Raw genomic sequence first — 22,192 nt, forward strand, 5'->3', positions numbered from 1 at the left:
CGTTCACGTTACATCGTCACAAGGGGGAAATTACCCTTTTAATTTGTAGGCTAACACTCTTTACTTCCTGTTATATTCAATCTGCCTCCTGAGCGTATGACACATTTTATAACACATAGTGGAAAGAATGTTTATTCAAGCCTTGTAGACTTTAGTAATTTATTTTAGCCGATTTTCTCACATTTGATCAGTTCATGCACAAATAAGCTGAGCTATGTTAATGTGATTTACAGGTCTATACTGTGGTCAGACAAACTAATGTCGAAATAATCGCTGCTATCCACTGTTTATGACGTTCACAGTCAGTGTTGCCAACTCTTCAGTAAGGAAAGTAGCTATTGGCTGTCCTAAAAGTCGCTAGGTGTCGCTAAATGACGTCATCGCCTAATTTGCATAATGTAATGGTCGCTATAGGACGTACAGAAAGTGAGAAAAAAACACCCTAAATATGTTTAGAAATTAAAATAAGCTTTCTTTTACAGAAGTGTATTACATTCACCTCACAATTTTTTTTTCTGTTTTTCTGGGATAATTATCTGGGAAATTCCGAGACAAATGCCCCAAAAAATTTAAAATAAAAGTGAAGGCAATACGATTCCGTATTCTTCTGTTGATAATTTTTTTTTTTTATCTTGTCATTGAAATAGGCCATCACTTCTCAAAATATCTTCATGACTTTAATGCTGTATCTAGACCCAAATACATACATTGATTTTGTCCTGTATAGCTAAATGTTAGAATATCAAATTTAATCAAAAGGCTGTTATGTGGGTTGGAACTTCTAGCTCTAGGTCCAGCCCTCCTCCTCTGATGTGCACCGCACGATGATGTTCGCTGCAGGAAATGATGTGTGCCGCAGGATGATGTGCGCCGCATGATGTGCGCCGCAGGACGAGTGCCCCGCAGAACGAAGTGCGCCGCAAGAAGATGTGGGACGATGTGCGCCGCCGCCGATGTGCCCCCAGGATGCTGTGCGCCGCAAGACAATGTGCGCTGCAGGACGATGTGCGCCGATGTGCACCCATGATGTGCGCCGCACTGTAAGTTTTTTTTCAGGGTCCTGAAAGGGTTCGGTTTCACCAAGTTCCACACGGGAGATGTGGACTCTGCATCGATGAAGAGACTGATTTCAATGACTTATGACTCATATTTTCCAGTGACAGTGAAGATACATTGACACTTACATCCCTCTCTGCCAGGGCAGGATCAGCGGTGGCTTTGCGCATGCGCGATTCATTTGCAGTCTGGAGGGCAGAGTGTGGGTCTCCTCTCTGCTCTGACTGCAGCTGGGACTACTGCGTAAGGCAGGGGTGTCCAAACTACGGCCGCGGGCCATCTGCGCCCGCCATCCATTTTCAATTGGCCCGCCTCAAAAAAAAAAAAAAATCAAAAAAAAATATATATATTTTTTTTTAAACTAACAATTTAGTAGCACTGAAATGGCAGTTACTTATAGCACTATGTAGTTTTGCTCTATTTTTGAAGAAATTTTACTTTCTTGATTCTAGTTGTTCTGGGTTTGTACCCTCGAGTAGGGGAGAGCGGGGTAATGTGAGAATTTTTTTTACATTTGCTCCCCTCTAGGCGAGCTAAAATCATATATCAGTAAAATTTACACATTTCCTATTAATTCAGGATGTTTCCTAGCAATGGAAATGATCAGAATGTCTTCAGGACAAAGGGCAGTGAAAATATGATTGTTTGTAATAAAGTGGTCTTGTGTCTCACTTTACCCCAGCTACGTGGTAAAGTGAGACAGACCAGAGAAATCAAGGGGGTAAAGTGATCCACTTACCTTTTCCACTTTAAAACTACCATAACAACACATGTTGTACTAGGTCAATGAAGCACATTTATGATTATTATGATTCATGTGATCTCTTGCAATCCCTAGCTTGCCTGCACATTGTTTCTCTGTCCAATTGGCAGGGACAGGGATATTGTTTTTCTCTGCGTATTCAAATGCCAGTTCACGGCCCTTAACTGGAGCAAGGCCATGGAACTGGTCAGCTAGTTGTTTCAAGTGTTTGGCCATCTCCTCCATCTCATCTGTGAATATTCTCTTTGCCTCAGGTACTGCACCCCAGGCTACTGATTTTACTTCCCCTTTCTCTTTTTTCTTTATGAATCTTTTGAGGGTTGTCCTTTCAATATTTCTATCCCTTCCAGCTTTTCTTAAGGACTTCTTTCCTTGCATGACCTCAGCGGCGGCACTCTCCATCTCTGGGAGGGGTGTTTGGACCCAGGTTGTCTTCCTGGTGTAGTTTCTTTGCATGATGGCTTTTCTACAATGTTTAAGGCATTAAAAATAAAACATGTGTAATGTAGTATTACACTTAAATATGGTTAAGACTAAACTTAACTTGTGCTTCATGTCTCACTTTACCCCACAGCATTTGTCTCACTTTACCCCACAGCCAACATTTTAGAAAAAACAACATCTCTTAGCAATTCAGGCTAATCTTCAGCTAGCATCAATCACATGGTTTTATATGTTGGACGTTCACCAACAAGTATGATATAAGTTTTTCTACCTGAATCAATTTGTTTTGATACAACAGTTGATGCAAGAAAATTTACTTTTACATTCAAAAAGAACATTTTTGTGAAAAAACATTCTAACCACAGCATCAGCACCAACTTCTCCTTCATGGCAAGGGTGGAATGGGAGGGGCTTGAAAACATAATGATCACATGACCACAAATGTGTTCTGTTGCCTAGATACAGGGGGTGTCTCACATTACCCCACTCTCCCCTTCCCTTGAATGCACTGATTGCAAATCGCTTTGGATAAAAACGTCAGCTAAATTAATTGTAATGTAATGGACTATGGCCCACTGTATTGTACTTCTCAGTTTTGACACTAGGTGGCGCCACGCCCCCCGCCCTAAGCTATGCGATTGAGGCGCACTGTCAACAGTCCGCTCCAGTGCAGGGGGGTGTGGCGGCGTGAGTGGCCCAGACCTTCACATTTTTTTCTGTATGCGGCCCTCAGGATAAAAAGTTTGGACACCCCTGGCGTAAGGCTACTGGGAGACTGACCGCCTGTGAGTGCGTTGGGACGGCGGAGGGGCTCACGGCTGCACCCGCTGCTCGTTGAGGGCTTTCACGTCAGTCTCCAAAACACCAGAAAGTATCTTATATCACCAGAAAAAGTTGCTAGATTTGTCGCTAGCAGCTTTTGACAAAAAAAGTCGCCATGAGGGTTTGTAAAGTCGCCAGATTTAGCGACAAAGTCACTAAGTTGGCAACACTGTTCACAGCAGGTCTGCAATACGGTGGCCCTGAGGGTCAAAACACAAAATGTTACATTACATTTAATTTAACCGACATTTTTATTCAAAGCAACTTACAATAAGTGCATTCAACGTTGAGGGTACAAACCCAGAACAACCAGAATCAAGAAAGTACAATCTTCTTCAAGAAAGCCAAACTGCAAAGTGCCATAAGTCAGTGATACTAAATTGTTAGTTTAAACTTTTAGTCAAGGTATAGTCAGAAGAGGTGTGTTTTTAGTTTGTGGCGGAGGTGTATATACTTTCTGCTGTCCTGATGTCACCCTTCGTTTTAGAAACGTTTTTAAATTATTTGCAACTTGACATCCAACCCTATAAACTATAAATATCCTCCTCTACCAACTGCGACAGAAAGATGGACAGACAGACAGGCAGACAGACAGACAGACAGACAGACAGACAGATCCAGAGAGTGAGTGGGGGAGTGAGAAAGATGATAGATGACTCGTTTAATCCTTGGTCGGTGCGCATTTGTCAAAGCAGCTGCCAGTAAAACAAAGTAGAGAAATGAAATGCTGAGAAATATGATTTATTTGGTCCAATTCAGTGATAACAGTGCACACTGATGGAGGTGTAGATGAGAAGAAAGTTACACTTTATCAGGTTTTGTTATTTGTTACACATCTCTCTTGTTTTTATCTGGATCTAATTCATTCTTGAAGCCTACTTGAAGAACATTCACAATTGATTTGTCTTGTGGTCTTATTCTATGCAGTTATTCACTTTCAAAGAACCTCTTGCAATAAGCTACTGAAACTGGTCAATACACAACATGTATTAAAATCTGATTTAATTATATAATTTAGTAATAAAGGGGTCATACGTGAACTCATCGCACAGTGTAAAAACACATTTTTGATTACACCCCACAGGCCTCTCGGACCTGTGTAACAACATTAAGGGTGTGGCAGTTCTTGCTCTCTCTTACTCTTTGTCATTCTTTCTGGCACACACAACCACACACACACAAAGACACACAGGTATGTTGGTTGGTAGGGATGGATGTCCTGTCAATAAAGTCTATGTGTCTGTTCCTTCACGTATGTACACTGTGTTAGTAACATGGCTCATAAGGAGTGGAGTCTCCATTTCCTACAAACTGACAAGACAGGACTTGTAGACATTTTTTAGTGTGAATGTGTGTGTGTGTGTGTGTGTGTGTGTGTGTGTGTGTGTGTGTGTCTGTAGTGACGTAGCAGCTGGTGAATCTGGTTTGGCAGGATTTCTGAGGAAAGGGCGAGAGCAGAAACAGACAGAGAGGGGGAAAGGAAGGAGAGGAACACTTTAAGCTGCGTTTTCCTTCACTACGTTTAACTTCACTGCCGGGCATTAATCTCCTGCTGCGGCTCGCACACTTTTGGTTCTGGTGTTTAAGGAGGTTTTCAGCACAGGGTAAGTTTCCTCCACTTCTTCTTCTACTATTTTCCTAAATCTGTATCACATGGCTGAAGGGTAAACAAAAGACTGTGTTCAAATGGCACACAAATCGAGTTTCTATAGTTTTTCTCACATTTACCTCTAAAACAAGATGGATACAAGTTGTAAGTTTTGCCAGCAATGAGGAAAACCACAAATTTAATTACAACCTTAAAAAAAGACACAGTGGGAGTCACTTTTTCCTTTAGCAATGACTAAGGCTCAACAATTTTCAGTGTGGGAAGAAATTGAGCCACTCCTATAAGGGAACAATTAGAGAAACAGAATATAATGTTTATAAAAACTGTAGATTCAACATACAGATAGAGGTGGGTGGAGCAGAGACTACTAACACTAACATTTTCCACATCACCCTTGATGATACATGAAGCATCCTATTGGCTCCTTAAATTTAACTCATTGTAGTTCAGTTTGGTCGCTGTTGACTATGTGATGATTTCCTCAAGTTTCATTCCCTAACAGATGTTGAAACATTTATTTGCTGATGGATATAAAACTAATTCCAAACCAGATTTAACCCAGGGTAGTGATTGGTAAAACTATTACTATTACAAACCAGTGCGAGCCTCAATGCTGCTAAAAACACATTTGATTTTTCTCTTGATGCACTGGAGTTTAAAGTGTTAACACAGGAAATTCCTCAGTAAAGAACCACCCCTGTTTTCTCAAATCTAAATATTGTACTCTCTTTTAAACAGTGAGTGATCCTCCACTGCCCAAGAATCCGTACAGGCCTGGAGGTGGTGTTACAGATCCTATATGGATTGAATTTTCTAGTTCTCTACTAGTTAAAAGGGACATCTGAATTCAGTTCAATTCTTTGAATATGTTACTTTAAAAAAAAGTATAAACACCTGAACCTCGGCCTCACGTAGCTTGTATCACCTTATAAGTTCACTTTTCAAAGATTTATATAAACAAATTAAGAAATTCCACTTGATTAAACTAGCACTGGTTGAAATATTCCACACTTACTATTAGTTTGACTTCTACAGTAAAACTTTTTCTGTTGTGTACAGAGTTAGTATTTCTGTACAAATTTATACATATACATAGTCAGCCATTTGTGCCTGTGAAAACACTGTGATTCAATAGAAACTCAACATTTGTGTCCATATATTTTTGCTTTGCATGGACCATTTATTAAAAACACACACTGCCCAGTGTCCAGGCAACACAAACTCTGAAACCAACCAGATATCAGCAGCTTTAGGATTTAGGTTTTATTTACACTGGACTCATCATACTCGTCTGTTTCATTTAAGAACCTCATTACCTTTACACACAAAAGCCTTCTAGGGCTTTCACCATGTTCATTCAGCAGCAGCAGACAAGCCGAGCAACACAAACAGCAGCAGAGTTCAGTTATAACACACAAAGCAGCTGTGTGTACAGTATCACCAGGGTCCATGATGAAGCGTAGAGACATAGAACACCAATCAGCCACAACATTAAACCAGCATTTTGCAAGCACACATGTGTGAAAATCTGCTATTTCAACAAAAATATATGAAGAAAAAGGGACACACTATAGCTTTAAGAAACACTCTGCTTTCTTGTTGAAAGTTAGAGGCAAAGATTGATACCACTGTCATGTTTGTATGCTAAATATGAAGCTACAACCAGCAGCCCATTAACTTAGCTTAGCATAAAGCCTAAAAACAGGGGAACACAGTTAGTATAAAATGCTGTGAGACTGTGCAATGTTTCACGGGAGTTATGTGCCAGTACCAGGATACAGCTTCACATCATTTGCAAATTATGCTTTCATACTACAGAGGGTGTATGCAAAAATGGAGTATAAAACCAGCTCGGCCACAGTTTCTCTGTTTACACTCTATGCAACAACTGAGCATTTACCTGGAATTTTTTGTCAGAGGAATGTTTTTTCAGGAACTAACTTAAAGGTTCCTGCAGATTTTTATTCAGCTATGTTTCCTAGATTGAATCCGTGTACAGCAGCGATGTTACTGAACTTAAGTGCTCGTCTATTAACAAAGCATCCTGGCAGGGTTGCATACCGACCCCTGTTAGCAAACTGAAGCAGTGAGCTTTTGATTTATACTGGAAATAATGCAGAGCATCCAAACTTTTCAATTTCAAATGTCATTGACTCACCTGCTATAGCATAGATGTTATTTGGGTATTATAGGTTTCTCACTTTAGTAACTGCAAACAATAGCGTTGGTTTATTTAAGATCTCAACAATGTTTTAACAATGACATCCCCAGCAAAACTTTTTGTTACGTCTGTTTATGTCGACGACTACTGATGATCATGAACAGATGACACACTCTTTCAAATGCTTAACTGGAGCTCTGACTGCGTAGTCCAACTCACTCAACTGACACATATCTGAACAGTGGGCCTTCTTCAAGATCTCTGTCTTCTTGTACCTGAGGTGCCGTCACTGTAACAAAGTTTAACAGTGTCCTTGCTTAATACCACACATGAACGCTGTTTTTAAATGATTCTTTTGTTTGACTTTACTCTTGAACCAACTGGGCCTCATTCCACCAGTTTAAGCTTCTACCACTCAGCCTTAGTACAGATGATCATATCGACTCCTTTACATACTGCTAAATGAGGGCATGGAGTAGGAGTGAGGAAACGACAAAAGCACCGTGCTTCCTGTTAAAACTTAGTGTGTCTTTGATGCCATACATAATTGGAAGTTCAAAGTATTCTATTTTGTCACGTGTATGAACCTATTTGAGGTTGCTGAATTATGGGAACCTGATAATATCATTACCCCTGAATGACTATTCAAAAAGCAATACACAAATTTAATTTACTGTACCATCTGTATAAATACAGAGAGGAAACATCCTTAGATATGTGACCTGAAACTTGTTTAGAAATGTCAACTCTCTCACCGTGGAGATTTGTAATTAGGTTGGTATGATTCATGCAAGCCTGTGCAAGCTCCGTTTAGGGTGAGGCTGGTGTTTCAGGCAAAACTAGTCATATGACATACTGACAAGTGTTGGATTGGAAGAGGTGTGGTAGACGTATAACTGTAACAAGTCCAAATTTGACGCCTTTGTACAGTAGAGCAAAACGATGTTCACTTATGATTCAGCTATGAACTGTTTTTTCATTTTGTCTTGAGAATATGGAAACATTAAAAGTTTCTCTCCTCTCTTTTACAGGGTGCGCTTGTGTCTATCACCTGGACCAGTAGGGCAGCAGGGATGAACTGGTCGGGCCTGGAGAGTCTGCTGAGTGGAGTCAATAAGTACTCCACTGCATTCGGGAGGATCTGGCTGTCCATGGTGTTTGTGTTCCGTGTGCTGGTGTTTGTGGTCGCAGCACAGAGGGTCTGGGGGGATGAGAACAAGGATTTTGTGTGTAACACCCGGCAGGTAACAAACATATAAAACAACACATTTGTACTTTCAATGTGTTTTCAGTTTACCATTTTAATGTACATTGTGAACTTCATGCCAAGTTGAATGATGGATTTAACATTTAAAAACACCTTCAATTGACTCAAACAGCACAAAGTTAACCTCTTGAATCTATATCTTTTAAAAGTCCAACTATAGAAACATTTTCACGTGAGGCAAAGTTCGGGGTCATTTAACCCCCATTAGTCCCAAACAACATCAAGCTACTTTTTCTGGGTGGAGCAATGTTTTCAAGCATTGTTTGGACTGTGTATGACTCACTGATCTTTGTGAGTTAGTTGTGAAGCTCTTTGACACGTCTATCACTTTAGTTGTCACAAATACTCAACCTGTGAAAACAGTCATGTGGGTTTTAGTGAAAAATAACCTTGTTAATGTTATCTCAGATTGAGCTTGAGCTCTTTTTAACAGAGGCCATGTATTACAAACCTCTGTAGACAGAAAGTCAATGACATTTACTAGTTTCCATTATGGGAAGTGTATATCCAGTGTTTTTGGCACTTGACACACGTTAAAAACCTTTATTTGTTTGAGCCTATCTCTTGTTACTACCTAAAAGTAACAGAAGTGTTGTGTGAAGCCGTTAGAGTGGCCCTTTAATTCCTACAAAGAATACCCATATATGACGACAATTTTACAGAATGACTCAGGAAACCTTTCACTCTCTCAGCTTGACCTTCTAATGATAAAGTCGATGCATAATAACAGTTATTACTTCTTCTTCTACATCCAGATTACTTTTTACCAGAGTTATTAAAACCTTCATCACATGTTTGATCCCACCCTGACAAAGTAGTGATATCATTGGAATGCATTTATCATGTCATGGATGAGGCATTAACTACCAAAACAAAATAATGTCTTTCTTTTCAGCCAAATTTCATATTTTTCACTGACATGAATGCAACAACCTATGCTACATGCCATCACAGTCATTATAAAAATAGTAATCTATCTTTCTCTTTAGCCTGGCTGCACCAATGTCTGCTACGATCACATCTTCCCCATCTCCCACATCCGTCTGTGGGCTCTGCAGCTGATCTTTATCACCTGCCCATCATTCATGGTGATGGCTCATGTGAAATTCCGCGAGGGCAAGGACAAGAAATATGAATCGCTGCATCACGGCTCTCACCTGTACGCCAACCCCGGCAAGAAGAGAGGGGGGCTGTGGTGGACATATCTGCTGAGTTTGGTCTTCAAATCTGGATTCGACGCATCATTCCTTTACATCTTGTACAGGATTTATCATGGATATGACCTGCCCAGGTGAATATTATGTCTAATAACTTTTTTAATTAAAAAAATTGCGTTTTCTACAAACTCTAACTGGGTTTACTCTATTCTTAGGTTATCCAAGTGTTCCCTGGAACCATGTCCCAACACAGTGGATTGCTTCATCAGTCGTCCAACAGAGAAAAAGATCTTCATGTTGTTCATGGTTGTATCCAGCATACTGTGCATCTTCATGTGCATCTGTGAGATGGTTTATCTCATTGGGAAGCGCATCAGCAAATTGTTGAGGATCCGACACGAGAACCAGAGACTCATATTTGCTGATCAACATGAGCTCACCGACTTAGCGCCGCCGAGGTCGATGTATCGGAATCGGAAGACAGATCCGACACTGACTGACAGCCAGCTGAGTTTGAATAAGCGGGAGAAGGTTAGAGAAGGTACTACAACTACGACACTGTAGGACCCAACCGCCACTATGCCATGGGTGTTTTACTAATGGATGACCTCACAACAGGAACATGGTTTACCTGAAGCTATTAATCCCAAGGACTAATGGGGCCCAGTCCTGACCTCTGTGATTCTGTCATCCAGCTGAACACGAACCATAATTCTCCTTGAGGAGGATGGCCAAGACTGGCTAATTGCATATTGTAGTACCTAATTGAAGAAGAGGACTATTGGTATCACTATGATACTGGGACGCTTGTGCCACAGATCTGATCATCTTATGGCCGACAACATGAGGAGACATATCCAGGAGAATTACACAACGGATGGATTCTCATGTTGCGTTTTCAGGAAATTGTAAATTGATTATTGATTCATGAGGAAAAAAATGATATTGTAAATTACAGCACTTGGTATCTTCAACATGGAGAACACCTTTCCCAACAGCCTGACTGAGAAGAGGAATGTTTATATTTCTTCTTCAACAGGGACCAAAATACCACCAAGAATGTAATGAGCTGATGCCTCGAGTTGAGTGTTGAGTTACACAATCTTTCATGTTTATATCTGTCCTCCAGGAAAGTTGATAAATATTTTTGTATTTTTAAGGGCTTTGTGGCCAAGCAGCTGTATTTGACAATCAGCTAATTCCTTATTGTGTCTGTGAAGGGCTCTTGATTATCAGAATTTTAAATATATGTTGCAGTAAATTATTTCATTTTCGGTTGTTTTATATCAGGGGAAAGAATTCTTGCTGTACAAGCAGGATGTTAGTTGCTACAAAGCTAATTTTTGCATTAGGTGATTACACACTAGTCCTTCCATCGTTGAGTTTACATAATAAAAGATCAACACTTCTACAAACCAGGCTAGCTGGTTAGCATGCATACTTTTTTTTAGCTTTGGCTGCATATTTAAATATACCCCACGGACTGTTGAGATGCTGACTCATTCTTTTGTTCGTTAATATAAAGCTAGTGACTCGCTAGACAAGACAGGTTTTTCAGGCCACAGCTAGCTAGTCAGCACGGTCACTTCAGTAGAAGTTTGGCTATGTCGCAATAGCCACATTTACAAACAGTGCCATTGAGGACAAGGTAATTTATCCTTAATTATCTGGTTAAATCCCAGCTACTTCTGTTCTGACTAAAAGTCAACTGGAATATCTTAAAAGTTTCTTTGAAAAACTGACTTATATTTTGTTTACAAATATGATTTATTGCTTGTACAATAAAAACACTTTCGGTTATCCTCGATTGTTTTAACCACAGATTGGTAATTTCTCTATTTACTGTTCAAAATCCATTGGTGAGAGGAGAAGAGTACATTAGCAATAGATGCCATGAACAAATTCAGGTTGTATTTACTCAGGAAACACATTTTCCCATTCAGTTTTTCATGCTTGAAATATGATTTAATTATGATACTATTGGATAACAACATTGTCATAGTTCAATAAACCAAAAAAAAACTGGGCTGATGTGTGTCTACTAGCTGAACTAGTACAGCCGACTGAACTGACTGTTCACCATGTATTGGTTTATAATGCATCATGAAAGGAGAAATCAAGATGATTAGTGATTGAACACCTCATCCACAGCATATGAAAATCAACAAGTTTTTGATAGAATTTCAACGGCAGATGATAATGATGGTCATCAGGGGGACATCGTAGATTTTACAATGTTTTGATTACATCTGAATCCACCCTCAAGCATGAACACATGTTTGAAATTATGGATAATGATTAAGTTAAGTTATTGAGTTAAGTTATCACTATGAATCAATGGCAGACATACAGGATATGATCCATTCCAAATCATTTACATTCACCTATGACACCATGTCCTACTGTCCATTGCACTGCACTACTGTGTATTCAAGGATGTTGGATTGCACATATTTAAACTGTTCTTAAGTTGATAGATATATTTTATTTTTTAATTTCTAAAAGCAAGGATTTTGTAGCCGAAGGCAAAGTAAGAATTGCCTTGTGCAGGACTGTATATAAGACAAATAAAACACTTTTTTAAAACTTTGATGAAAGGTGCAAAGGTTTCCACATGCAAAACATGACCAGCTGCCACATTTAAAGACATCCCGTCACGCTCTGAGAGTCGATCAGACAGGGACGGCCCTAGCACAGTTGGCGCTCTAATGTTAGAATAATTTTTTTAATATCAAAATATTGGTTGGAGATATATGTTATGAGTCCCAAAATTGATACCACAGCAACAAAGTATATCTGTAGAATACAGCATGAATGCAGCAGCAATAACGACACGGAGCCTTCAGTTCCTCATCCAGACAGCATCTTATTCAAATTAAACACAATTTCAAGTACAAGTATTTCTCTGAGTGTAACTGCATTTTAAAGTGCATGAAACATACATTCAATTATTATGGTGTCTATTTCCTCCAAACATCTTAATATACATTATCACTCATAAAAAAATATAAACATTTACAATAGACCTATTGAACATAAGCTTATAACTGGTCTTTATAAGGCACAATAACAATACATGAATTACAGAGTCTGTGTGTGTCGGAGCTGAACTACACACTGTAAAGTAACAATATACTATCGCGACCCGCCTGCAAGACGACGTGCAGGTCAAATAAACACCTATAAAGCTAATGTAGCCCCGCCCACCTAGTGCGCGAGTGTCTCCCCTCACTGCCCAGCGGAGTTTCTGAGTTTTTACAAGTCTAAGTAGACAATCAAAACAACATCAACATGTCTCTATGACACCCGTGGTGATCAAGCGAAGTTTAGGAGCTAACGTAGGTGACTGTCACCCACTACTAACCTGTAGAATACAGGATGAATGCAGAAGCAATAAAGACACGGACCATTCAGTTCCTCATCCAGACTGCACCTGGCATGTGGACGAACGTTACCCCCAAAGAGAAAGTACGGGGTGCAACTGCTCCCGTGCCAAACGTTCCTCCTGAGTGCTGCTGTCATTTACTGATTTCTCTAATGAAACTACTGAAATTACTGTCAAAGTAATTAAATACAATATTTTGGGCCATACCACATATAGAAGGGGGCGCAAAAAACTCTGCCAAGCAAAAAAAAAAAAAATTATTTTTATTTTACTTTCATTTGTTTTGCTCAGCGCAGTTTTTGGCGCGCCCCTCTGAATGGCGCCCTAGGCAACCCCCTATGTCGCCTGTAGGAAAGACCGGCCCTGCGATCAGATGTACACTTAGGGTTGCGAACCGTCCCTTGAAAAACGGAATTGTCCCCTATTTAGAAACAAAAGCACCCGTCCCGTATTGAGCTGAAAAGGGACGCTCTTTGTCCCGTATTACTGTGAGATTAAAAAAATTGTCAAAATTATGACTAAATCTATTTTAACTTTCGTTTTATAACATCATCGTATAAAGGCCAATGTATGCTTCTCCGTTTTGACGGACACGGACAGATAGGACCGCCTTCTCCAACGTGGAACGCCCTCTCCGTGCCTCTCCGCGGCTCCTCGGAGAGCTTTTCGTGCAGCTCTCATTTTTCTAAAGGCCAATGTATGCTTCTCCGAGTCCGTTGCGGACTGACGGACGGACGGATCGGACGGACACTTTTTGATTTATAGTTCTACGAGCCTTTTTGTTGTGAAAACAATTCACCGCCAGAACAGTAGATGGCGCAACTGAAGTCGAGCATAGAGAAGCCTCCCTCATGAGGTATATAGAAGAAGTCCACGCTGGTTTATTTACGTCCTCCCGGCTCCTCACACACAGTGAACGATGGCAACTAACAGAAAAAGGATGTTGATGACGCGACAGTTTTTGCTGAATAAAGTGACACCCAGCGGGTCAAAATGCTTTTGTTATCGTGTCTTAGCGCAGCGGTTCCCCGGTCTTGTTTCCAAACTGCGTTGCTAATTCAACAGCTGCAACAGCTTGAAGCTACACGGAGGCAGCTAGCTCCCCCCAACTTCCACACACAGTCAGCAGGGACACCCGATACTAGCTACTACCAAGTGTTTGCTTCTAACCTGACGGTGTTTGAGAAACAGTGTCATGAGAGCCGTGGGATTAAAGTCAGCGGGTTTTTGCGCTGTTCCCACTGCAGTTAGCATGGTGGCTAGCCCGCTAGCCCCGTTATCAAAGTTCGTTATAACCGTATGTGACCGTACACACATGCTGTAAGTGCTCTAACCAGCCACCGCCAGCCGGACAACGCCGCTGGCTTAACACACTTGTCACATTAATCATAGAGTCGTAGTTGTGATTCTGGTTTATTGTGATGTAGGGAATGGAACAGGAAGTTTCCATTCCGAAATGCTGGCGTTAGCGGACCAATCACAGCCAAGTGCTCTCCGAGGAGCCTCGGAGAGGCACGGAGAGGGCGTTCCACGTTGGAGAGGGCGGTCCTATCTGTCCGTGTCCGTCAAAACGGAGAAGCATACATTGGCCTTAACTACACGTCGAAATGGCGGAGAGCCCACGGATAGCACTTGGCTGTGATTGGTCCGCTAACGCCAGCATTTCGGAATGGAAACTTCCTTTTCCATTCCCTACATCACAATAAACCAAAATCACAACTACACTCTAAAAAGTGGGACTGGGGTTAATTCATATTTAATAAATAAATAATAGTAACCTTTATACAATAAAAATGACTTTGTGCAGTCTTGAATAAAAGTGAGCTGAATTCAACAAATAAGATATTTTTATTAATTGAATTTTACTAATTTTTGACAGAGTAAAATCAGCTCTGAATTGCTTAGTAGAATTTAATTGTAATATTTAGGAAAGTCAAAAGTTCCAAATATTTTATCAATTTTACTCATTGTGAGGCTTTAGGTTTTAATAATGTTACACTTCCGCCAAAGGCATTTTGAGCCACATCATTTGTGATCTGCCGCACATTACAGGGACTGCCGTTTTCTTTTCAATTATTTTTGATGTGTAACCAAGTTGCTGCAGCAGTTAAAAATTGTGAGTTATCAAACATGTAGAGGTGCAACATGGTCTCATGAAACGGTTCGTAAGATTTCTTATCAAAAGTTATGTACAAATTTCAAGAGTCATGAGGCTGGGGACACGTGACCTATGCGCTTCTCTCTCTTTCTTTGTGAAAACAAAAAACATGGCGGACATTCATCTAACCCTAACCCTTATATGTAAAATACAAATGAACTCTGCACCACGGTGATCTTTGGATTCATCAGGGTGACAGCCGCAGACAGAAGCTGTTCCTGAACCTGCTGGTCAAGGAGGACCCTGTAACGCCTGCCCAGAGGGGAGGAGGGCAAACAGTCTGTGGCTGAGGTGTGAGAAATTGGGTTGTTAACGAACAAAGGTGTCTCTAACTTGGTCCAAAGTGAAACATATGATTGTGTATAAAGCAAACATACATATTTTGACCATATCTGGCCATTAAATACCACTTAAAACAGATTTGACAGATTTGATCCAGCTTGGACCTCAGTGGGGTCTAAGAAAGTACACCCGAGAGGGCCTGTGTTTAGAGCAAGAGGAAATGTAAACTTTGTCGTAGGACAAAAGCAAAGACATCATCGTAAAGGTCTTGACCTCGGGGGTAACATTATATCAGTGGGAAAATTGTGGATGGCTCCTGCTCCTCAGGGATGACCTTTGAACCTTGCACCTGAGTCAGTTTTGATGGCTTACAGGATGGAAACTAAATATGCAACAGACATGGTATGAACTGTTTTGGAAAGGTCTTGAACTCTCCTACCATAGCCCAATGCAAACCTATGGGGGGCGCTACTGAGTAGGGCCAAAACCTCGAAAAAACTAGTTTTTACTGTTTTGTTAGTAAGAAAAAACAAATCTGACTAAACAGGTTTTTTCTCACACCAAAAAACATGAAAAAGCATCCAAGGTCCCCGGTCGCAATCTCACTTAATAGTGAAAACACATTAGAACTACAAAAGATGGGTTGACATTAGGGAAGTGAAAATAGTGTTTAGAAAACATATTAGCTAGGGTGACCAGATTTGAGTTTGTAAAAAAGAGGACACTTCGTCGCGGGGGGGGGGGGGGGGGGGTTGGCGTGGGGAGGTGTAGTGTATAGCATGCCGCACCATGACCATGTGAATGCATACAAATGTCACAAATGACTATATGAACATCTATTTATTGAACTTTAACAAAATTGCAAAGTGCAAATGTAAAACAAATCTTTTTTGTGGCATTTAAATGTGTCAATAATGATAACAAATAAAACATTCCAAATAATAAATTCTTTATATGGCCACATATTAAAATAAGAAAATTAAGAAACTTTTCAGTCCTCCTCATATATTAAAGCAATAATGATAACAAATACAATATTCCAAATAATAAATTACTTATATGGCCACATATTAAAATAAGAAAATTAAGACACTTTTCAGTCCTCCTCATGTGGTTGGCCATATTTCTCTGAAGACTGAATCTTACCCAGGAGTTGGCGATTGCCTATCAAATAGGTATGAAAGTCCTTGCAGGTCATGTTTTTGAAATTGTACTGGGTGCACAGAATCCCCTTCAGTGATTCAACAGACAACCGATTCCTCTCCTTGGTCCATTGGGCTTGCATCAGTGAAAAAATTCGCTCGACATTTGCATTGTGAGCAGGTATTGCAAAAAAAAACTGTGCAATCTTGAGCAGCTCTGAATAAAAATCTACACTTTTTGGATTTTTCCAAGAATTTGGTCCACCTCTGGTGTGCTTGAAGTTCACTGAATTCTTCATCGCTGTTACTTCTCTCAATGAATCTCTTAAGATTGGTGACCTGATCGAAGCACTTTGCATCATCAATTGCCACCCCCTTTTCAGTTAGGTGCCTGATACAGTCCTCAACATCATTCCAGTCAGGTATCTCACTCAGATCCATCCACATGAAAGTGGAGAACTCCTCCATGGGCGCCATCCATCTCTCTAAGTAACCAAGACACGCACTGTACAGGCCCTGTACTTCAGCACTGAAATGGTCACACCTTTGACCAAATCCATTCTTTTGCTTTTGTGCCAGCATGCCCTTGACTTTAAGAGGCATGAAGTTGTTTGTCTTCCGTTCATGAAGCATGGTGTGGACCTTGTCAAGAATTTTTTTAACTTCCACAACTGAATTGTTCTCCCTCTCCATCTCCTGAATGTGCGTCTGAAATATACAAATGAGAGAATGCATTTGCCATAGGTAAATCTCGCTGAACTCATCTTCAAAAAACGTTTTGAGCAACATGGGTGGTTTTTCCTGAGACAAAAAGAAGGCTTTCAAGGCTGGATACATCTGCAGCAATCTCTCGATACCTGGGAAAAATGAAAGCCACCGTGTCTTGCTGTGAGAGAGGAGAGTTTTGTACTCCACATCAGCAAACTCACAGTACTCCTTCAGGTTCTCTGTGCGCACAGTATAGATATGAAAATGTTGATACATTTTAAATATGATGTTCTCAATGTCAACATCCAGTGTGTCTGCTCCATGGTGAACACAATTGTTGAGAATGTGTGCTGGACAGCCCACACCAATTAAAGATTTGTTCTGCAAGGACTTTTTTAAGTTGGCAAAAACATTCCTCCCTTCCTCAGGACGCCGGATTCCCCCAAAGTTGGTATTGCAGTTGTCTCCTGTAAATGCAATACATTTTCGAAAATATCCCTTTCTTCTCCAGTGTTTCTCGGATATATTCTGTAATGGTGTCAGCTGATTCATTTGGGGTGCTTTTAATTTCAATTAATTTACTTTGCAGACCACCATTCTTCCAATCAAAATATTGAATGAGCAGAGGGAATATTTTCTCAGCTCCATGATTGCTGCCATCAGTAGACACGCCACAGTACGGGATTTCTTCGAGTGCTTTCAGAGCAACTTCGACAGAATGTGGGGCTATCACGGCATTAACAATGGCTTCTGTCTTGGTGCGAGCACTTGAGATTTTTTGAGCTGTCACCGAATCTGGGAAAATCTTTCTTAGCAAACCAGATGTGCAGTCCATTGATCTGTAGCTGTTGTGATGCTTTATTGTGTGAAAAGCGAGGGTACCCTCTGCAGCCGTAACAGAAGTGTCGGTTTTACTCACAAAAAAGTCTGTCACTTTACTCGACGAGCTCTCTCCTCTTGCTGCAGTTTTGTGTTTTGCAGAGTGTACGTGAGCTTCCAAATCGCTGCCACCTTTATTTGCCACTGACACGTAAGTGCCTGCTCTGCATGTCATGCACTCAGCTTCCTAAGCATCACGGCCGAGGCGAAAACATGGGTATTTTTTATTTAGTTCGTCCGTGAAATTACATTTACGTTTAGGCATGGCTGCAGATGTAATGTGCTGTTGTAAACAGCGCACGGAGTGGAAGCGGCAAGGTGCTCAATGTTGCCAGATTGGAAATGGCAAAGTAACGTTCCAAAGGCTCAAAATAGTCGTATTTGGAGGATAATTATCGTGGCTCTGGCAACCCTGAGATCGGTCGCCCAATGACAGACTCTCTCTACAGTCAGCTCGCGCAAGAAGGTGGAACGTAAGGGCGGTACCATTTCCAGAACTTGGAAGGCCGAAATAACTAGTAGGCTATGTGAAAGACCCAGAAACACAAATATACGACGAAAAAAAAAAAATTATTAATATTTTTTTTGCGATGAGGCAAAATACCGGACGTTTTTGGAATCCCTACCGGACGCATTTTTTAGGTCTCGAAAAGAGCACATGTCCGGGTAAAAGAGGACGTCTGGTCACCCTATATTAGCGGTTTGTTTTTATAACCATGAATGGAAATATTGAAACTGAAACACACATATCTTGCCATAAATATCATCAAAACTCGTTTTTATTACGAAACATTGTTAAATATCGCGTTTTTCCACCAAGAATACAGCAATCTCCGCCATCTTGCTTGATCAGAGCGCTACACAGGTCTGCAGGGGTACTTGTCATTGTGGGAAATTCGTGGACTACTCTGCATCGATGCCACTTCTGTCTGCGTCAGAGTCTCTGTCGGAGTGTGTTCCCTCCTCACTCCCCCTCTCACCTGCGCTTACTTCATACTTGTACAATATACACCATCACTTATCACAATTTATTAGGAAAAGAACAGGACTGATGTTTACTTTCTTTGTTTGAGATCAGTTCTGAGTTTGAGTGATTAAAAACATCAGAGGAGCATGAGAGAGAGAGAGAGAGAGAGAGAGAGAGAGAGAGAGGTGAGCACATGTTTCAGTGTGTGTTGGAGCACCTGGTCTGATGGATCTGATTCGACACCTTCGATAGGAGAACTCTGATTGGCTGCTGGCATTTTGACCACTCGGCTTCAACTCAGCTCAGCCTCTTTCATCTGCATGTGAGGTAAGTGATGTATCACTCTATATGGAGGTTTAGCCAGCATGCTAACTTATATACTTCAGACTCATAATTTAAGTTTAAAATGAAAATAGTAGAGCTGTGAAAAATAACGTTAACGCGTTATGATTAAATTACAGGATTAATTCGTTTTTTTTTTTAACGCATTTAACGCATGCGCAGAAGGACCTTCCAATTCCGCCGCCTCTGCACTAGTCGCCGCTCTAATGCAGTGAGACGGCAGCTGCCATTCAAACAAACAAACAACATGGATAATTCTGATGAACCTGAGGACCTTCTGGACGGGAAGATCGTGTTCCAAAAAAACAAAGATCGAACATTCAGTAAAACCAAGGTGATATGCACACTCTGCGAGAAGACGTTATCGTTTCACCGTAGCAATACCCGCCTAACCACCGCAACGCGAAGCATGTGTTGGTCGGCGAGGGGCGTTCAAGTGGAATGCGCCAAACCAGACTCACTCGCCGGACACATTGTGCAAAAGAAGCGGTCAGCTTTACTGTCAGAGAATTTGAACAAGTTAGTTTGCCTCACCAACTGGCTAAAGACCGAGTAGCTAAGAGGGCCTTTAGAGGCATTAGATTGTATCATGGTGTGGTTAATGGTTGTGTGACAAAAAATATAAAAAATGTCATCCATCCTATGGCTAAGAAGCTCAAATAATTTCTGTTTAATTTTTAAAAAAAAGTTTTATTCAACCACACAATGGCTAAGGAACCCAAATCCTTCATCTAGGATGAAGATTATATTAATGTTCCATATGGAAAAGCAATGATAACTGCTGAAGAACTGCTGAGTTGCCTGTGATTAATTTGATTAAAAATTTTAATCATTTCACAGCCCTAGAAAATAGTGTAACATGATAAGTTAGCTGTTGTTACCTGCTGCTGCTGCTCAATGTGGAAATACTGTTGCTGGCTTGCCTTGTGTTTTCTGCTAGTTATATTTGATCCCAGTGGTATTCTTGTCATTATATATTGGCATTTAAATGAATGAGTGAGAAGCTAGCTGATGCTAAGTAGCATTAGCTCGCCTCGGTAGAGCAGGCCAGTGTGAAAAAAAACGCCTTTAGCCACGGACTATTTTCACATCTAAGTTTGTGAATATTGACATATACCACATACATTACATATACATTTATTGAAATACACCACATACATTCCTTTGACCTCTTTATTACACTCTGTAGAACAGTCAACACTTTGTACCACACATCCCAGCTCCCTGTTTCAATTCACACACACACAAAGTAGAACACCAACAGCAGATAATGAGCAGACCTTGGCCTGAAACCTCTCTCCCCCACAACACACTAAGGCAGCTGCGTTGAGACAGGAACATTATGACCTCTGGTAACCACGACAATGGATTGCACGTACAATATCTTCATCACGCGACATTCCAAGAGGAAGAGGCACTGTCCCGTCTAGATGCAGCGGCCTCCATCTAGTTTTGACCAATCCAAGACGAACCCCAGTCACGCCCAATATATCAATATATAACCTATGTGCGCACTCTGTTTAAGCGTCTTTTTTCCTGTGTAGCCTTCTGCATAGAACTAGAGACCCATGCATGTCCAATTGCTGGACACCGCGTTTTCCTGACCTGTGACCTCTGAATAAACTTGCTTAATTTCAACTTGAGAACGACGACTCCTCTCCTTTGATTTCCACCCGCAACATGAACTAAGGGTTCAACAAGACCCGACGTCAGTGTGGGTGGTTAATGAAACAGTACGGACGGGCTTGGTGAGTTTTATTTAGTTTCTGCGGAGTTTTAGAAATAGTTGGCCGGGAAGCTAAGCTAACGCACACATTGCATTAGCCATGTAGCTCCCTTCACCGGAGGTTTCTGCTGTGTGAGTGGGCGTGCGAGAGAGGGGGAGCCTGTCCCGTTGAATACACGTTACTCCCCCAGATGCATGCCAAGTTTCAGCACCGTGCTGAGGGAAGCAAGCTAGGGCCGAAGTCTCGCTGGTTGGATTTCTGTTTGTGTAAAGTGTGGACCAAAAAATCCTTCACTCGCCTTAAAGCTTAGTTTAATTTATATACTTCTGGCGGATGTGTGTCGCACGTACCTTTCTGCTCAGTGGCCACTGTTTAAATTATATTTTTTAAATTATTACACCTGTATAATTAATAGTAATCGTCCACGTTTATCTGATAAAGCCATTAAATACATCGATATTAAAACATTTTTCAACAACCCGATTTAAGCATCATAATTAAGTATGTTTTCAAACGTATTGATGTGTTAGGATAGCAGAGCAACTTGTTGACCAGCTTAGTAATGCGCGTCAGCGCAGCGGTGCTGCTAAAGGGAGGCCAGAGGTGCCACCTTGATACATTAAAGGCTATATTCAGAGTTCCCCCGCCCCCTCTTACTTGCTCAGAGAGACACATGCAGTGAGATCAGAGCAAGTATTCCAGATTCAGGTTCCTATAATTTCAAGTTTTCCGTCTGCTGCTTGTGTATTTAGTACTTTCCCGACTGAAATGTGCATAATAAACTTTCCAAAACTGTTAAATTAGTGACCGCATTCTGTAATAGATTTGTATCCTGTGGTGAAAGCAGATTTGCTGCAGTTTTTGATTGTCAGTTAGCTCCAACCCTGAATTTGAAGCATTCGGAAATATATTAATATACCATGAACTTGGATAATGTTTATTTTTGTCATTTCAGGCTCCAAGCAATCCTAGCATCAACGTATCCAGAGATGTTGTCATTCGTTGTTTGATTGTTTACCTCGGGGAATCGACAGATCAAATCTTAAAAGAGAATGATGTAAGTTGAAGAACACATCAAATATAAAGATGGTGATCACTATTTCTTTCATCCTTCCCCCCTTGTATGTCTTGGGAAGGTCAAAATACAATCACAAGTAACTCCCAGTAATTCTTTGCAAGCTACTAAGGTTTGTGAAGTCATGCAGGTAATCATTGTGCATTGTACATTTGTTTTCCATTAGGGAATTTTAAAGTACTAAATCCTCCCCATCCATCTGTTTCACCAGCTGGCAGAATTCAAAAGTTATCAGTAGTTTACTTATT

The 22,192-nt window shown here is 40.8% G+C and overlaps 1 protein-coding gene across 1 annotated transcript; it reads left to right on the forward strand.

Moving 5' to 3' along the window:
• Nucleotides 1-4,514: 4,514 nt before the first annotated feature.
• Nucleotides 4,515-11,305, forward strand: LOC128450389 (gap junction beta-4 protein). The gene is made up of 4 exons (XM_053433803.1): nucleotides 4,515-4,689; nucleotides 7,887-8,099; nucleotides 9,112-9,413; nucleotides 9,495-11,305. Exons 2-4 carry the CDS (start codon nucleotides 7,929-7,931, stop codon nucleotides 9,841-9,843), a joined length of 822 nt encoding a protein of 273 aa, XP_053289778.1. The 5' UTR covers nucleotides 4,515-4,689; nucleotides 7,887-7,928; the 3' UTR covers nucleotides 9,844-11,305.
• Nucleotides 11,306-22,192: the final 10,887 nt, after the last annotated feature.

Source organism: Pleuronectes platessa, chromosome 11 (genome assembly GCF_947347685.1).
Source record: "Pleuronectes platessa chromosome 11, fPlePla1.1, whole genome shotgun sequence".
Lineage (NCBI taxonomy): Eukaryota > Metazoa > Chordata > Actinopteri > Pleuronectiformes > Pleuronectidae > Pleuronectes > Pleuronectes platessa.

Bases quoted from the DNA above. Each gene is read 5' to 3' on its own strand.
- LOC128450389 (XM_053433803.1), top strand. From the start codon at position 7,929: ATGAACTGGTCGGGCCTGGAGAGTCTGCTGAGTGGAGTCAATAAGTAC. The intron at 8,100-9,111 runs GTAACAAACATA...CTTTCTCTTTAG, and splicing joins TTGTGTGTAACACCCGGCAG to CCTGGCTGCACCAATGTCTG. The intron at 9,414-9,494 runs GTGAATATTATG...CTCTATTCTTAG, and splicing joins CATGGATATGACCTGCCCAG to GTTATCCAAGTGTTCCCTGG.